This window comes from Ceratotherium simum, chromosome 40, assembly GCF_057802395.1.
Source record: "Ceratotherium simum simum isolate JZ-2026a chromosome 40, ASM5780239v1, whole genome shotgun sequence".
In the NCBI taxonomy this organism is placed as follows: Eukaryota; Metazoa; Chordata; class Mammalia; order Perissodactyla; family Rhinocerotidae; genus Ceratotherium; species Ceratotherium simum.
The window spans coordinates 2,680,611-2,698,572 of NC_141939.1; the positions used below are offsets into that span (position 1 = coordinate 2,680,611).

Sequence of the window (17,962 nt, forward strand, 5' to 3'; positions counted from 1 at the left end):
CAAAAACAGCGGGGCCAAAGTTTGGGAACACCTGGCCTGACGTGGCCCACCACACCACCCCAGTTCTTGGAGTGGGAGATCCAAGGGTCCCAAGTCCCCACCATCTCTTTTAAGTACTGGCGTAGTGCTCCTCAAACGGTCACTGGGCCACTGCTGGCCTGTCCTCGTGTTCCCCACCCCCCATGAGATAAGTTCTGAAAATTTAGAAACTTGCAGAATAATTGACAGGATCATTTCATGTCCGTTGACTCTAATAATGAAAAATTGGGGGCCAGTCCAGTGGCACAAGTGGTTAAGTGCGGGCTCTGCTGTGGCGGCCCGGAGTTCGCCGGTTCGGATCCTGAGCGTGCACTGACGCACCGCTTGTCAAGCCATGCTGTGGCGGCATCCCATATAAAGTGGAGGAAGATGGGCATGGATGTTAGCCCAGGGCCAGTCTTCCTCAGCAAAAAGAGGAGGATTGGCAGATGTTAGCTCAGGGCTGATCTTCCTCACAGAAAAAAAGAAAAAAAAATTGGGACTTGGATTTTATGTGTCATTTTTATTTCATTTTTCTGGTTATTCATTTTTGTTGTATTTTACCAAAGTACCAGTCCACGACAGGGTGGAAATTAAAAAGCTTCACTGGCACAGCTTGAGAAGCGCTGTGCTCAAGTGTCCCCCATGAGGCTCCAGTCTCCTGTCCCCCACCATCAGCAGAACCCTACCCCCGACATACTGGCTGGCACAGCAAATCACTGCCCATCCCTATGGGGGCACCAAAGCAATCTGTTCAGGGTCTGAGAAACCTGGCTCCTGACCACACACTCAGAGCCATGCCACTGAGCTGGGTGGCTGAAGAGCCGTGCTCAGGGCTCCCTGGAGGGCTCCTGTCAAATCCTGCTGATTCAGGCAGGCAAAGGCCTCCTTCCATCATGGATCCAAAACTCACATTGGAAGATGTTGGCACCATCCACTTAACAAAGTCTTGCTATACATTTCTCTTTTTCCCCTGGACACTGGATTGACTTCTCACGTAAGTTCCAGAGAATGAATCATTGTTGTTTCCTTCTTCTCACACATGCATGGAGTCCTTTCTAAACCTACGGCTCTGCTGGACGAGTTAAGAGTCCTTGCCTCACATAAATTTACATCCTTTTAAACCTACCATTCCACTTTGGCCTGTCTCCATCCAGAGTGTTCTTGAAACTGGCGAAATGAGGGTGTTCTATGGTTTGGGGTGTATTTTAGTCACCTCACATCTTTCCAAATTGCTACTTCGTCTTCACGGTCATTTTTAATGTCATGAAAATTTCCCATTAAGTGACTATCAGAATTCGGGGCAGTTTAACACAATGATAAAACGCACGGGCCCTGGAGTCAGATGGCCTGCACCACCACTTTCTAGCTGAGTGGCCTTCACAAACTATTCAACCTCTCTGAGTCTCAGTTTCCATACTGACGAATGAGGCTAACAAAACTCCCCCCATGCACCACCACGTCAGTGAGCCCGGGGGAAGATCACAACACGCACACAATGCATGGAAAACAATCAGAGCAAGGCCTGGCACATGACGAGCCTGCCACAAAAATTAATGATTATTAATAATAACTATCAACCACTAACATACCTTTTAAGTCACTTTCAACGTTTTACTTTCAAATACGGAATGCGATTTAGACGTTTATTTATACAGCTCTTTTCCATATTTTAGATGACCTCCGTAAAACAGAATCCTGGAGGGAATGACCGTGTTACAAGGTAAGGGCTTTTGGATGGCTCATTACGCGTTGACAACACGCAGCAGGACAGCCCTGTCAGAACACAGCGTGAGGACCCTAATTCCACTGTATTGTTGCCAGCGGGGAGTGCCAATATGCATTTTTATTTGCAAATAAAAAAATAAAAAACAGTACTGCTGTTTCACCCAACCCTTTTAGAAGCCCCCCGCTTTCGGACACACAGGGAAGAGGAACGTTCAAGGCCAAGGCTTCTTACCCACGTGCCCCTTCTGTCCCTCGTCGGAGATCCTCAAAAGGAGCTCCAGGTGGGAGCTGCTGATGTCTGGCGCCACGACCTGGGCCAGCCGCTTCCACTGGGCCTCCTCAACCACAAACTCGGTGCCCACCTTGACTTTCAGAATGTTGAAAGCCTCCATCATTTTGTGACGTTTCAGGTACACCAGTTTGCGAATCTCATTCTTTAAAAAACAGAATTGTGTTTTTTAAGAGAAAGATTCAAGAAAGCCTCGTTTCTTTACCCTAAACGTTTCAAGGTAATCAAAGAGCCAAAGAGAAGGCACTGACGGGTCTGCTAATAAGCAAGGTATATAATCCCTCCCCGGCTCCAGGTACACGTAGCTAACCCCTGTCTGCGTAGACGGAACTCATCTTACCAAGAGCCCGTGAGGGACAACCTGTGTGGTCAGAAACAGAGCAGCAGGAGGCAGACAGGTCTCAACTCCACTCTGCCCAGGAGGAGGGGAGATTCCAGAAAGGAAGGAAATCAGGTGAGCTGCTGAGAGAGAGGGAGAATCAGGAGAGACAGGGAGAGATCTACCATTAAGTCAACCAAGAAAGAGAAGAGGAAGAGGAGGAATGTTGAGGAAGTGAAACTCGGCTACAAGTGGTCCGGAAAGGAGAGGTCTAGGGCAGGAAGGACAGCTGGGGCCTGCCAGGAGCTGCCATCTGGCCTGACCACAGGGAATCTTCCAGAAGGGGGGTTACAATCTGCCACCCAGTACCCACCTCTACGGCTCCCTATAAGTCTGTCACCCAATATTGTCACCACTTAATTGATTACATGGCTAGACTGTAAATTCTCAAAGGGCGGGGGCTGTATCTTAATCATCTTTGACTCCTCAGAACTTTGTACGGTGCTGGGCACACAAGGCATGTGTAAGATATGTTTGCTGACTGATCCATGTTGCAGAAAATTAATCTCTGTGGAGCTTTACCAAAAGAAACACTTCCTTGGGGGAGGGGGAGGCATAGCAACGCTTCCATCCCGCAGTCAAAGAGAAGGGAGGCACACCAGTCTCTCTGAGACAGCCTCTTTCCGCCCAGAGGCAGGAGGGCAGAAGTAGGAGGGTCTCTGGGAGACCCGGCCTTGGGGCACAGCTGAGGTGCCCACAGTGCACAGACTCCTGAGGACTTGGACAGGCCAGACACCTTCAAAGGCCAGTTTGGCCAAATCTCAGACTCAGCCCACCTGCTGCTTCTCCTCAGCTGCAAACATTTAAGTTCCCCTCTACTTTCTACTTGCCCCCTGGTGGGCAATGAAAAATTCAAATCAGAACCAAAAGGATCAAAAATCAAAAGGCCACGTCTTCCCTTAAGGAAAATCATTCTTTGATGAAAGGCTTCCCTGTGCAACCGGTTTTACAATATGAGAAAAGAGCCAACCAGAGATGTGTGCAGTGGGTGGCAGTGGAGGGCAGGCAGGCGAGGGGGCTGAGGTATCCGGGTGGATGCCGGGCTCCACCCGAAGTACTCAGAAGCCTCCACCCACCCAACACCTCTGGGAATTCTCAGACATAAATCAAACAGGCAGGTACCAGGGCAGAAACTGTTGGCTTTAAGAAGTTTCTGCTTCTGTTGGAGGGGGAAGGGGAGGTAGGAGCTTGGAGAATGTCCCCAACTCCCAATCACACACTAAACGTTTCAAGGAGCCATGAGCAATCTGATACGTTAAGAGCAAGCAGCAAAGCGAGGACCTGCCATTGCACACGATGTTCAGATGCACCGTCAGACCACCGCAAAGACTGCTAAAGAACCACCCCGCTTAGCAGAAGACAGCAAGATGCTAGATAAGTCTTCAGAGTTTCCAAAGTAAAAAGAAAAAGGACACTTTCAAATATTTAGCACGTGCATTTGCCAGCCTCCCTGCCGCTGCACCCAGCCCAGGAGCCCGTCCCTCACCCCAGACCCCCTGCTCACGAGTGTTACCTTTAGGTGCTTCCTGTAATTGTTGTAGACCACGGCCAGAAAGACGGACATGAAGATGTAGGTGTTGATGATGACGTAGGTTATAAAGTACAGAGAATACCACCAATTGAAGTCATAGGCAGGCATCCTAGAAGGAAACAGTTATCTTTCATGGTTTTCCATACCCTAGGTCCACAGTGCAAAAAGGCTGACCTTAGGTGACATCTCACATGGACCACCCATGTGCATGAGGCACAGAAAAACCTTCTCTCCCTCTAAATCTCTCCCATTCGGTGTGATGGGGCCTCAAAGCCACCACCATCCCTAATGCTCAACAGCTCACTCCAAACCTGCCTTCTGAAATTCTTAGTGCCTTATAGAGGTACCCACTTTCAAAGCAGGCAGGACCTTGGAGATCTCCCAATCCCATTCCTTCCCTTCACGATGAGAAAATTGAGGCCAAGAAAGGAGAGCGACTTGCCCAGAATTACAGAGGGAGTCTGAAGCATGGCTTAGGTTTACATTCAAGACTCTGCAGGGACACCAACTTCCTTACTGGGGACCAGAAAATTTTCTATCCACACTGGGACAATGAGAATGGAAGGGGCACCATTAATAATTGCACCAGGACGGGAGGCCTAAATCAGAATGTGTGCTCACTGCACCTCTAACGGAAACTGGATTTCGTACAGGAAGGGATGTTGGGGATGCTTGGGTTGCTGGCATGGCCGGTAGCCCAGAGTCTAAAGGAGAGACCCAAGAGAACACGAGGAGGGCTAGGAACTTTACTTTGTTTACATTTTGCCAGAACTGGGCCCAAGAGTGAACAACAACCCAGAACAAGTTGATGTGATGGTCCTATACAGAACTAGATGACAGAAAACCTGCCTCTCCCCCGAAGAGCAGTATGGGATGAGATGTGGGTCGACATTTGCAGTTAGAGCTCTGTCCACACTCCAGACTCCAAGAGCTATCTACACAGTATAGCACTGTTTAATAATCTTACCTCCATGAACAAGGTAAAAATATAAAGGATATTAGAAAAAAGACCATCTCAGTAATCTCCAAACGTGTGGAAAACTGGCATTTTGAGGGGAAGGTGACAACTACGAATCTTTACATTTCGTTTCTGTTTCGTTTAGCCAGAAAACCACATCAAGGTTAGGAGAACAAGTCACGATTCCTTTACAAAGATGGCTTATGTGTTTAAGTTCAAGACTCAAAGAAAATCCTGCAATAGAATGTGGGCTCAAATACTTAAGAGCTGTATCCCAAGCGATGTCTCCTGTGGCTTTTGGTTTTAAAAAATTCATCTAAATTTAGTTTTAAATAGAGAAGGTAGGCTATCATCAGTGTAAAATTTTTGTTATTATTCAAAATATGGTATTCTTCAAAATTTTTACACTGAATATGAATAAACAGAAAATCTCTCTTTTTCTGTCTCAGCCCTGTTAGTGTCAGGAAACAGCTGCTTTTAAGAAAGTGAATTCTGTTATGGGAACAGCTGTCCGTGAACCTGAATTGAGGACGCACGTACATGACATCAGGGCTGTTAGCGGTCGTGACCAGCACGTAGAGCTCAAACGCTATCTCCAGGATGTTCGTGAAGTACGGTGATCCTTCCACTGTTTTAAGACCCCTGAAGAGGAACCAAAACACAAAGTGAAAAACCCACACACATAAATGGAGTTGTGGGTTCTGATACACTTTTCCCTTTAAGAGCACTCCTGGAGTTTGAACGAGGACTATGGCATCGGGTGACAGATTCTGCCACCAACAGGCTGAACCCAAACCCGGGAGAATTCACAGGCAGAAACTTCCAGAGCAGCATGCTCACCTATCCCCAAAAAGCTTCAAGGCCATGAGGGAAAACATGAGCACACTGAACATAAACAAGAGAAACACGTAGAGGATATCAGGCAGAGTGTTCCGGATGCTTCGGAAAGCCCTGCGGATCTGTGAAGACAAAATTTAATTTCATTGACAAGAAATCAGCTAATTTTCTGAAAAATAGAAATCAAGCCCTTGTGTATCCTAAAGTATATCCTTACCTGACGACTTTCGGGGAAGTTAATTAGGAAGACTGGCCTTAAGACCCTTGACCATCGGACGCTGTGGATGTTAACAGCTTCCAGGGACCCATAGATAATCAGATCAATCAAGGTCAGCTGTGAGAGACACGGGACAGAGATGTCAGGACCATGCTGCTGGAGGACAGAGGAAGTCATGGCGTGGATGCCTGTTCACTGACCCGGGGCGGGGGGTGTCACAATATGTTATGTACAAAAGCAAGTTTCATAAACAGCATAATTCCAGTTTTATAATATGACATTAATAGCAGCTGTCATTTGTGTGTTTACTATGCGCCATGGAGCATAAAAAGCACCTTCCATAATTATTCTCTGTTATCCTCACCGCATCCCTAAGGTGGGCACTATTCCTGGATGGAGACACTTGAAGCACAGAGAGGGTGAGCATGTGGCCCCATCACACAGCTAATAAGGAGCAGAACTGAGACTGGAACCCAGGCAGTCTGATGTCACAGCCTTGCAGTTAGCCACATGGCTACATGCTCCCACGCTACATCCTACTTAACTTTAACTTTTCTTTAATTTGACATATAAAAGAGAGGTTGTCTAGCCTAGTAACAGAGGGAAGAATATCAGGAATATAGAAAATTCTTATTGATCCTTTTTTTTTTTTTTTTTTAAAGATTTTATTTATTTTATTTTTCCCCCCAAAGCCCCAGTGGATATTTGTATGTCGTAGCTGCACATCCTTCTAGTTGCTGTATGCGGGACTTGGCCTCAGGATGAACGGAGAAGTGGTGCCTCGATGCGCACCCGGGATCCGAACCCGGGCCACCAGCATCGCAGCGCGCGCACTTAACCACCAAGCCACAGGGCCGGCCCTCTTATTGATCCTTATTAATGTCAGGTTTGTGATCATCTGAGGACAGTGCAAAAGAAGAACCCAGTGTATTCTAGAAAAATCTAAGTAAAAAAGAATAGTCTACCATCATCAGAAATGTGAATTTGGTCCCTTTGGTGGCAAGGTGCAGAGGATCCAGTGAGATCCAACACAAGAGGAGAGATGGGACACAGACAGAGGAGGCTGGTGCTGGCTGCTGTGCTGGGTGCCCCCTGGAGGGAACCAGCATGGCCGTCCCAGGGGAGCAGGGATGGGCAGATCACCAAGGTTAGGATGTTTGAGGAGGCTTCATGGAGGAGGCGCTCCGTGATGTAATCTTAAAGCAAAGACAGAGCTTTGAAAGGATAAAACCCAGGAAGGTCAGAAGCCCAGGCAGGAAGGCGGAGTAGAGGGAGCCTAGGGGAGGAACTGTCGGGCACGTCTGGGAAGCAGAGGGTCCTGGGGGTGTGGGCAGGGGGGGCAGGAAGTGACAAAGACTGATGGCAGGTGGATTTGAGGGCCAGGCTAAAAAGGTAAGTCTTACTCCCAGGGTCTGGGAACCCGGGAAGTCTTTCAAACAAGGGTGATGGGAGAAAAGGAGTGAGACCCCCAGGTAATAGATGCTGGACAGACTTGAATGGGGCAAAAGCGTGTCCTCATTCACCTCACTCTGTATGCGTTTTCAGAGTGCCTCTCGTGTGCAGGGGGATGTTCTAGCTCTGGAGAGAGCAAAGGGCTAGATGGAGAGTGCCCTCACGGAGCGCGTGTTCCAGCAGGAAAGAGCAGTGCTGTTGATAAACACACTCTGCAGCAGGTGGCGGGACGTGCTCTGAGAAAACCCAGGCGAGGCAAAGGGCTGAGGGCGCAGGGAGAAGGGGAGGGTGCTCTGAGGAGGTGCCCCGGGAGGGGAGGCCATGCAGAAGTGGGAGGGGAGAGTACAAAGGCTGAAGCAGCCCCACCGTGGAGAGGGCAGGAGAGAGGGAGGGTGGGAAGAGGTGAGAGTGGGCAGTAACTGGAGGGACAGAGAGCCTTGGCCACGACAAGGACTTTGACTTTTCTCTGCCATGAGATGGAAAGCCGTAGGGTGATGTGAAGCAAGGGAGCACAGCGACCTGACTTTTAAAAGCGCCTGCACGCCTATGTATTCTAGGCACCGTGCTGGGAGTTTTAGGAGACAAAGAGGTCCACGGACCCTGGCCTAGTGGGGGCCATGTGGCAGAAAGGGTCATGAAGGAAGGTCACACCTCTGGGAGGAGAAGAGCAGGGGTGCCTTTTCCATTTTATCTGCTCTGTATTGTTCGGATTTCTCTTTCTTCCAAAAATAACCTCCCTCCTCTTTTCTTTTTTACAGTTTTCCCACCGACTCATCCTCCACCTTCCCGTGTCAGGCAACATCTCAGGCAGCATCGTGTTATGGACTGAACCCAAGTTGGGGTCACAGGTACCATCCCAGATGGAGTGTGCTCGTATTACTTTTTTAATAACAGAAAGTGAAGATATTCCTAAAACTAAGAAAAGTATAGATAGTTGGTCTGCATATTCTGAGGGTTCAGCAGATGTGTGAAGGGAAGTCAAAACAAACCTTTAGACAAAGGGCAAGAAAAGACAGCGGGCATTCTAGGCAAGAGTGATAGACCGAGGGGAGAGGGAGCGAGCGGTGCGTGTGGGACAGCGGGCAGCTCGGCCGGCTGGAGTGCAGGGGGCCGTGTGAAAGACGTTTGCAGGACTGGTGGTGCAGAGTGCTCAAGTCTGCAGAGCTTGTACACATATTTGTGCAAGGGAAGGAAGAGACTTGAGGTGTGCTTCCAGAGAATTAATCCAGCAGCAGCATCTAACACGCATGTACCAGGAATCTGAGGTTAAGGTGACCATGGCAGTTCCCGAGAGGGGTGACAGAGGCCTGGACTACGTCGTAAGAAAGGATGGCATGCAGCAGAGGGACGATGTGCAGCCACATCAGAGACCTCTGCAACGGTCCAAGTAGGGAGAATGGGAAACAGCGCACGAGGCATCCTGAGGGGGGCTCAGGGAGGCCGGGTGTGAGACAGAAGAGAGGGCATCTTGACTACGAGGACTTGGACCTGGGTGATAGGAGATAAAGAATCATAGACAATGGGAGGGAGAACAGCTAGGGGAGCCGAGGGGAAGAAGAGGATGGGTTTGGCCCCACTGTGTTTGAGGTGAAACACTGATGTGGAAACCACTAGCAAACAGTTGGCCCCAGAAGAAAGAAATTGAGAGCAGAAACCAGTATCAGCTACGGCATGGGGACGCCTCCCACCAAGTGTTCATGGAAGCTCTGAGAATGGATGGCTCAGAGGTGAGGAGACTGAGCCTACAGTTAATTGGAAAGAACCATGGTTCAGGCATGTTGGCTGCTGTGCTGCTAGGCTGATTATAAAGTACCCTTATCTAATCACGGACGTGGCCTCTCTGCTCATTACAGCAGCATTTCAGAATGCATTACCCTGCCTCACTTTCATAACTGCTTAGGATATATCCTTCCAGATTTTTTTATAAATGTATAACATTCTTTAAAAGACATATATGTTCCTCTAACACTATTTTAAGGGGCTGTGTGGATGTGCCACATTTTATTTAACACACGTCTACTCTCAGGAAATCCAGTTGTTTCCAATTTTTCAATATTATGAACAGCTCATCCATGACCAATCTTGTGGCTAAATCTTTGAACAGGCCCTTCTTTCCTAAAGATCACTTCCCAGGAATGGAAGTCCAGGGTGCAAGCATATGCACATTTAAGACTTTTGAAAGGAATCGCCAAACAGCCTTCCAGAAAGAGAGCTTATTCGTCCCTCCAGCAGGGTATAGGGGGTTCTGTTTTCTCTCAATCTTGCCAACATTGTTTTATAGGGACACATGGTATTTTATTGTTGTTTTAATATATATCCTTAATTAGTGAAGTTAAACATTTTTTCCTATCTGCCATTATTTATTTCTTCTCTTATGAGATGCCATCACCTATTTGCAGCACTCTTGGAGTTTCTGTCTTTTTTTTTCCTTTACTTTGAAAGTGCTCTTGATAGGTTGGAATATTCCCACTGTCATATTTTGCCCTATTGGATCTTCAGTTGTGGTTTGCCTGCACTAATGGTGTTTTCTGTGCCAAAGTCTGCCATTGTTGTTTTAACAAAGTCAAATCTATCAAGTCCTTTCTCTTCATAGTTTCTGCCTTTGACCACAAACTCTTAAAGGCACTGTAATGAGCACTCACCACTATCGTTACCACGATGCAGATGTTTTTTGTATCCTTCCAGAAAACCACTTGAGGAGTGACTTTTGCAAAATGTACAAGTCTCCCAAAGAATGCGGTCAGGCAGAGTACTTCTGCTATCGAGGTAGCCTGCACACAGAAAACAGAGACCGAGCACAGCGCCCGGCCATGTGGAGGCTCAGCTTTAGTTCTCTGGTACCCCTCCGATGCCACCTTGATGCCACCCTCTGAGAATCAGCAACGTCCCTTAATTTTACTGAAAGTGGCAGTAAAATTCTTTGCTGGTTGGAATGGTTTCTTCCTCTTAAAAGGAAACCTGTCCTTGAGCCACGAATTCCATGAGCTAGCTGGCAGGGCTTCCTGGGAGGGGCTGCATCAGCAGACAGAGGACCCAGAGGGCATGTCCCCAGAAAAGGGGAGGTTAGGGATGGCAGCTACTAGGCACCAACAGATACTCATAAATAAATAAATACTCAGATTGATGACTACGAAAAAAGCTGGAAATGTGGCAAGTACAAGTTACATATTACACTATGACATTGTCTACTTGGCACTAAATAAATATGCTTTTAAAACATCGTTTTTCTATCCCACTTATCCTTGTATGCACAGAAGACCAAAAACTTCCACTCCATTTAAAATGCCTTATGATTAAAGTATCAGCTCAGGAAGTAGGCAGAATTCTTCCAATCTCCAGCAATAAAAATAAAACCAAATTCAAATTAATTGAGATTTGAGATAAGAAAAAAAAAGAAGAGGCATGGGCCCCAACCCATCTATGACAGAGTCAGTTGGCCATTTTGTTTTGAAGGCTCACCAAGAAAGGCAGTGGAAACAATGCGGGTTCCTCGAACAGGGCGAGAGAAAGATCTACACAAATGAAGAAGTAGGTGGCTACTTGCATGGTCCAGTGGTTATAAAAATAGTAAAATCTGAAGAGGGAAAAAATAAAGGCAGTTATACACAAGGAGCAGGAGGTAAACAGCACTCAAACTTCCCATTACAAGACTGATGGTAGGGAAAATACCAAGTGATGGCTCTGGCCACACTTCCCTTAAATTCTAGGGAGCAAGGGGCAGCATTTAATTGGGCACATGCTACAAAATGCTAACAGAAAAAAATCAAGAATATTATTATATCTCAAAGCGCATTCTCTTAATAGTTTCAAGCTAGGATTAGTTCCCTCCTCATGGAGTGGTTGTGATGGTAATAAGAGAGTGCTTTTACAGGACTTTGAACAGTGACTGATGCCAAGGAAACCCTCAGTTAAAGTGACCTATTATTATGTGGTATGGTAGCCCGACTGACTTATAATGTGCACCACCCCATCTCGACATGGTGGACGCAGGAGATCTCGCCGTCACGTGGTTCTCTTCCTGTTGGGGGGACAGTGTCCCAACCTGCTCAACAGCATCCAGGGACGAAGCATTCACTGCTTTTGGAGGCACTGATACTCAGCCCTGATAATAAAAAATGTTTTTCCCTTATTCTGAGCCAAATCCTTGGTCTTAGTTCAACTCTTAGGGAGTGAGAGAGAAAAAGCTCTATTCTCATGAAAAGAACTAACGTACAGATTGCATCCAAAGGCAACAGAAAGGAAAAAGAAAGTCTTCTCATTTAGGCAGCTCTAAGAGGACAACTAAAGGAGGAAAAGATGATGACACGTTTTTGGCTTGGATGCTGTATCTCCTGTCCGGGTGTTATCCATTTACTCATGTATCTGTCCTTAACACACGTATTGAATGCTTCCCCATCTGTGAGGCACCATGCTCTTATAACTTAAAAAAAAAAAAAAAAAAGCATTGGATTTTCTCCAAATCTATGTGCCGTACCCTCTATACTTCTCAACATATTTGTGGAAACAGTGTCTTCAGTGTGGGTTCAACTTCAAGAGTATTAAGTGCTAAAGGACAGGTGGTTTTATACGTGACAGTTTAACACTTCCATTACCTGATGGCCTGAGGGGATGTCTCAAATGGAACATTCCTGTTGTACTGGGCATCAGAAACATAGGCAGCCGCCAGGAGAAGATCCTGTTCCTCCACGGGAGAAAGTAATTGAGCACAATAATCAGAGCGGGAAAGGACACTTTTCTTTTTCGTTTATAACTATGTATTAAGTATAAAAGGAAACTCCCTTCACCTCTCCCCCCAACCCCACTCTCCCCAGAAGTAACCAACATTAACAGTACTGTCTGTACACCTCCAGATGTTTTCCTGGGCACTGAGAACCCTACAGAGGGGCTGAGACACAGGCACACTGAACTTTCTTGAATTCAAATATACGCTCTCAGAGGAAGAAATGAAAACAAAAAAGCATCGAATAGTATATGTACATGTAGGTCAATGGTATATTTATACATACATATATAGGGTTACATAAGCAAATATATATATTTGTATTTATATACACACACACAAATATATAAACACAAAATTATATTTAGGCTACTTGATCGGTGGTTAGGGGGTTTTTCAAGGGTCATTTTGACAAGTAAATTATTTCCTTTCTTGATGACTTTTGAACCTAACTCCTTTTCAAGAAATGACCCCACTCTATACATACACATAATTTAAAAATAATAAAATTGTTTTCATATGATACAAAGCTTACTTTTTTCACTCAATATATTCTGGACATTTTTTTTTTCATAACGATATATACAGATCTGCCTCATTCTTTTTACAAATGCCTCTTCCTTTAGGAAGTTTCCTTTTTTGAATACAATTACATTGAGTATTTTTTTACTATATATTATACACATACGCAACATGCACACACATCTTGGTGTCGTATGAGGGTTTCTGTAGGATGGAGCATAACTTCTGGAAGAAAGGTATGTGCATTTCCTATTTTGATAGGTACTATCAAACTGCCTCCCCAAAAGTTATGCCTCAAAATAGCACAGAAGCATACGTTTTCCTGCTTCTCACCAACATTAATACAATTTAAAAAGGTTGATAATATCCAATCAGCTAAAAGGGCATCTTGAGATTTTAGTTGACATTTCCCCAGGACCAGTATGGCTGGTCCCCATTTGAGATGACTCACACTTCTCATTCTGTATAAATGAGATGAAGAACACATATAAATAGACGAGCTATTTATACTTTTCTATGTACTTCAGAAAGAAAAATAACCTGATTATTCAATTGATTACCTGAGTTACCTCTTCAAAACAGAAGACATGTTCCTGCCTGGATTGGAATGGAAATCTCTTACTGGTCAAGCAAGTGAATTTTGAAAATGCATGAAGTATTCAGAAAGGTCAAAAGATTCTGAACTTTATATTTAATCTTCACATCAAACATTCACAGTAGAGATTTGTAGACATGGTAGGACTGTGTTTCCTAAATTTATTTCATATTGCAACACCCTTAAACACAAACATTAGTTATTAAGATAAGTCCTTTTATGGACATTTCACCAAAGAAGATATATGGATGGCAAATAAGCACATGACAAGATGCTCAACATTGTTAGTCACTGGGGAAATGCAAATTTAAAGCACAATGAGATACCACTACATAGTTACTATAATGGCTAAAACTAGAGACTGACCATACCAAGTGTTGACAAGGATGTGGAGCAACTGGAATTCTCATACATTGTGGGTAGGGATGGAAAATGGTACATCTACTTTGAAAAACAGTTTAGTAGTTTCTTGGCCATTCCACTCCTAACTATTTACCAAAGAGAAAGAAAGAGTATGTCCACATAAAGACTTGTACATCCAATCCAAGAATGTGGCTTACGTTAGACATGCCATTCCAAAATTGCCCTTGTATACAAATGTTCATAGCAGCTTAATAGCCAAAAACTGGAGACAACCAAAATGTCCACAAGCAGGTGACTAGATAAACAAAATGTGATGTATCTAAATCATGGAATACTACTCAGCAATAAAAAGGGATGAATGACTGATAAACATAACAAAATGGATGAATCTCAAAATAATTGTGCTGAGTGAAAGAAGCCAACCCTTCCCCCAACAAAGAGTACCTACTATATGATTCCATCTATATAAAGCTCTAGAAAACGCGAACTAATTTATGGTGACAAAAACCAGACCAGTTGCCTGTGGGGACAGGGGGAAGGTGGGATGGAGAGAGGGATGGATTATAAACAGGCGTGAGGAGACTTTGGGGGATGATGGATATGTGCATTACCTTGAATGTGGTGTTAATATCACAGTGTATTCATATACCAAGACTCACCAAATGGCACACTTTAAATAAGTATAGTTTGGTGTATACCAACTATAGCTCAATAAAGCTGCTAAAAATTGCCCAAAAAGAAATATAAATGTTTAGATTTAAAATCGATGTAGAATAATAATCTCACAGATGAATTAACTGCTCTAAGAACCCAATACCTTTTGAGTTGCATGCAATCTCAGGACTGGTATGGCAGTTCTTAAAGGCAGGTTAATAAAACCTAAGGAGTACCACATAAATGTGTTAAACACTTGTCATACATTTTTTTATTTAAAAATTATTTTAGTAGACAATCTATTATTACTGAATATTTTCCCGTTGAACATGTGGAACACTGAGGGACACTAGAGTTCCCCAAGATATGCTTAGAAATCTGTTTTAGGTAGAAAATGCCTAGCTTTAACAAGGGTTGATTTTTTTTTTTTTTAAATGTCTGCTTGTCTATTCTTTTTGTTGTTGTTGTTAGGAAGATCAGCCCTGAGCTAACATCCACGCTAATCCTCCTCTTTTTTTTGCTGAGGAAGACCGCCTCTGAGCTAACATCTATTGCCAATCCTCCTCCTTTTTTTTCCCCAAAGCCCCAGTAGATAGTTGTATGTCATAGTTGCACATCCTTCTAGTTGCTGTATGTGGGGCATGGCCTCAGCATGGCTGGAGAAGTGGTGCCTTGGTGTGCGCCCGGGATCCGAACCTGGGCCACCAGTAGTAAAGCGCGTGCATTTAACTGCTAAGCCACGGGGCTGGCCCCAAGGGTTGATTCTTTTTAATGAACACAGACTAATTTGAAGAAAGTTCCATTAAGCCTCAAAAAGATCATACTGGGACAGCAAAGAATTCTGATATTAAGGCTTTTAAAAAATATAGTTAAAACAAAATCTCTTAAAGTCACTACCATTCCCAAATTAAAAAGACGATGCTACTAACATCCTTCCAGTCCCAGTAGAAGAGTTTGTCCACAAACATGAGCAGTTTGACAATCATGGACTTGAGGTCATTCATACACCCTCTAGATGGAGAATGGAAAAAAACACTCAGCAGCAATTCCTCAGCCAGCCAGGCCCTCGGGGTTACTTCCATCAGTCATCACCCAGACTCCCAACATCGAATGATACAGGCACCACGGCACCCCTCCCACCCCCGCCCCTTGCCATCCGAACTCGTGTCTGGTATGTTTAAATACGCCGACACTTTCATAATAGCCAGTTTACCTTTACGTTAATGTTTCAAAGCTTTCCCATTCTGAACAACTATCACATTTCTGACATCTCTCTCCTTTTCAAGTCTCATCAGCTCTCTGTCTTCTCATCCTCCTTCTCTTCCCTCCCTCCATCCCATTTGTGTGCAACTAAGTCTTTTGCCCATTTCCGCTTGGGAGGAAGCACTCTCAACAGGCAGACTTATTGTCACGAGCAATCTCACTCGTATTAAGGCCATTTGTATCTTCCCACAAAACAAACTGTTTCCATCCATCCCAAGAATGTGGCTTATGTTAGACATGCTGTTCCCAAACTGCACATACTTTTCAAGTGTACGTGGGAACCACTGCCCATATCTACCGTGAAAATGGCAAAAACCAAATAGCAGACGTTCCCCCAGATGAAGCTTCTATGTTGCTTCCTGCCTCCAAGCAGCAGCCCAGCCTGCGGGCGGCACTGGTGACTGCCAGGGCAGTGGTGCTCAACTCCCACGCACGTTACAATCACCTTCGGGGCTTTTGCTTTTAAAGACCCCTCTGCCCAGACCAATTGCACCAGAATCGCTGGGAGGTGGGACCCAGGAGGGAATTTTCAAAGTTCCCAGGTGATTCCAACGTGCAGTCAAGATTGAAAGATACTGGTCTAAATATGGCCATTTCACTTCTGCTTCTCGTTAGGTTTTGCTTTTTCACTGTGGCAACAATTGACTGCTCTTGATTTTCTTTTTCTCCTCTTTTCATAGCTGTGACATTTCCTTTCCTCTCCCCAAGATTTAAAATTGTATTTAAGATTTTTGTCTTTTCTCCTCCCGTCCTCCCAACTTTGCAAGACTTCATTCCGAGGAAGGTGAATAACTTAGAATCCCTTAGGGAGAGAGGGAGGGTCGGGTGCAGGAGGGGGGGAAAGATTGATTCCAGAAGCTCTCAGTGGAGAGCAAGGAAGTTCCTTCCCTAAGCCCCCAGTGCAGGAATAAACAACTGTAAGCTCCAGACACCTTTGAGTCAGTCAACAGGGACTTTGACAAAACAGAGCTGTTGATAGAAGTGCTTTGAAAAAAGCCATTATGTCTTGTTTAGATATATAAGAAAATTAACATAGCTAACCCTAACTTAAGGTAAAGAGAAGTTACCATATATTTTAAGTTAAATTCTTCCCCATTTCAGTTTTTCCCTCTGTCACTACAAACACTATATCCTCTGTCTGTCTCTCTCTGCTTCCTTTCCTTCCTCCTATAGGTTATGGGCACACTCATGCCCAGAATAGAGTAGATCATTGTTTTCCCATGCAACCCCCATTCAAATGCTTCAAGTGACTTCTCTTTGAGTGCCCACAGAATCTAATGTACAGCCCCTGGCTTAGCATTTAGGGGCTCCACAATCTCCCCTCTCTCTCTCCAACTTTGTCTCCCTCACTTGCCCTACAGGAACTTCCTTCTTTGGCCAAAACTGGTGGACTCATTGTCCACTGTCCCACCCCCAGCCCCACTTCCATGCCTGATCTCATGCTCACCCAAAACCAGGAGTATCCTTTCCACTCTCCTTCATTGGGGACCCGTCTCAAATTTCACTTTCTCCTTGAAGACTGGCAATACCAACAGCCTCCATTTCCACGTGGAAAGACTGCCACAAGAAGTTGGGGCTGGGAAGTATATTGTGGGCATTCCGTATAAAGGAACAGCGGATAAGGGTAAGGTGGGACACAGCAACTGGGGCAAGAAGGATGAAAGATTAGGTAGCAATTCAGTGTCAGTATAAACACCCATGTCCCTCTATGCAGAAAGGCCAGCAACCTACAGGCCAAGTGCAGCCTACAGATGTGTTTTGTTTGGCCCAGAGAGTGCTTTACGGATGCTGGCTACTAATTCAAATTTTCTAAAAGCTGGAACTTACACAAAAATTTGAACTTCTAGTTTCCCCTTAAGAGATCATAACATCTGGCAACGCTGGGCTGTATTTCAGTAACCTTTTGCTGCCCACCCCGATACTCTGTCACCTGAACAAATACTTATTATTTTCCCAAATTCTGTGGGACAGCCAGCAAGTCCTTCTGGTCTGGGCCAACTGAGCTGATCTCTATGGTCATGTGGGGCTGGATGGTCCAGAGTAGCCACACTCACATGTCTTGGCCACGTGCATCACGCAGCAGGCTAGCCAGGGGTCTTTGACACGGTGGTGGTCAAAGGGTTCCAAGAGCGTCAGGAGAGCAAGCACTGATGCTCAAGTATTTTTCATACCTCTGCTTGTGTCACATCTGCTAATGTCCCATTGGCCCAAGGAAGTCTCAAGGTCAATGGTCTCAAGGGCTGGAGAAATTGGCTCCACCTCCTGATGTAAGCAGTTGCAAAGACACGTTGCAAAGGGAGAATGTATCCAGGGATGGAAGAATTTGTAGACATTTTGCAATCTATGATAGCCTGCATGGCCACAACCAGCTGGAGGTGGGTAGCTGTGGTCTTCTTTGGACAGGGGGCATGCCCTCCAGGTCACCACAAACCCCAC

General features: G+C 45.2%; 1 protein-coding gene across 1 annotated transcript in view; it reads right to left on the reverse strand.

The window, feature by feature from the left end:
* Positions 1-17,962, reverse strand: part of LOC101393572 (two pore channel protein 2-like) — a 45,900-nt gene that overhangs the window by 25,228 nt on the left and 2,710 nt on the right. Inside the window, exons 2-9 of the mRNA XM_087426122.1 lie at positions 12,002-12,090; positions 10,869-10,983; positions 10,052-10,180; positions 5,958-6,074; positions 5,744-5,862; positions 5,444-5,545; positions 3,928-4,054; positions 1,979-2,180 (exon numbers count right to left, since the gene is read on the reverse strand). Of these exons, the coding sequence (XP_087282248.1) occupies positions 1,979-2,180; positions 3,928-4,054; positions 5,444-5,545; positions 5,744-5,862; positions 5,958-6,074; positions 10,052-10,180; positions 10,869-10,983; positions 12,002-12,090 (1,000 nt within the window). The remainder of the gene's footprint in view (positions 1-1,978; positions 2,181-3,927; positions 4,055-5,443; positions 5,546-5,743; positions 5,863-5,957; positions 6,075-10,051; positions 10,181-10,868; positions 10,984-12,001; positions 12,091-17,962) is intronic.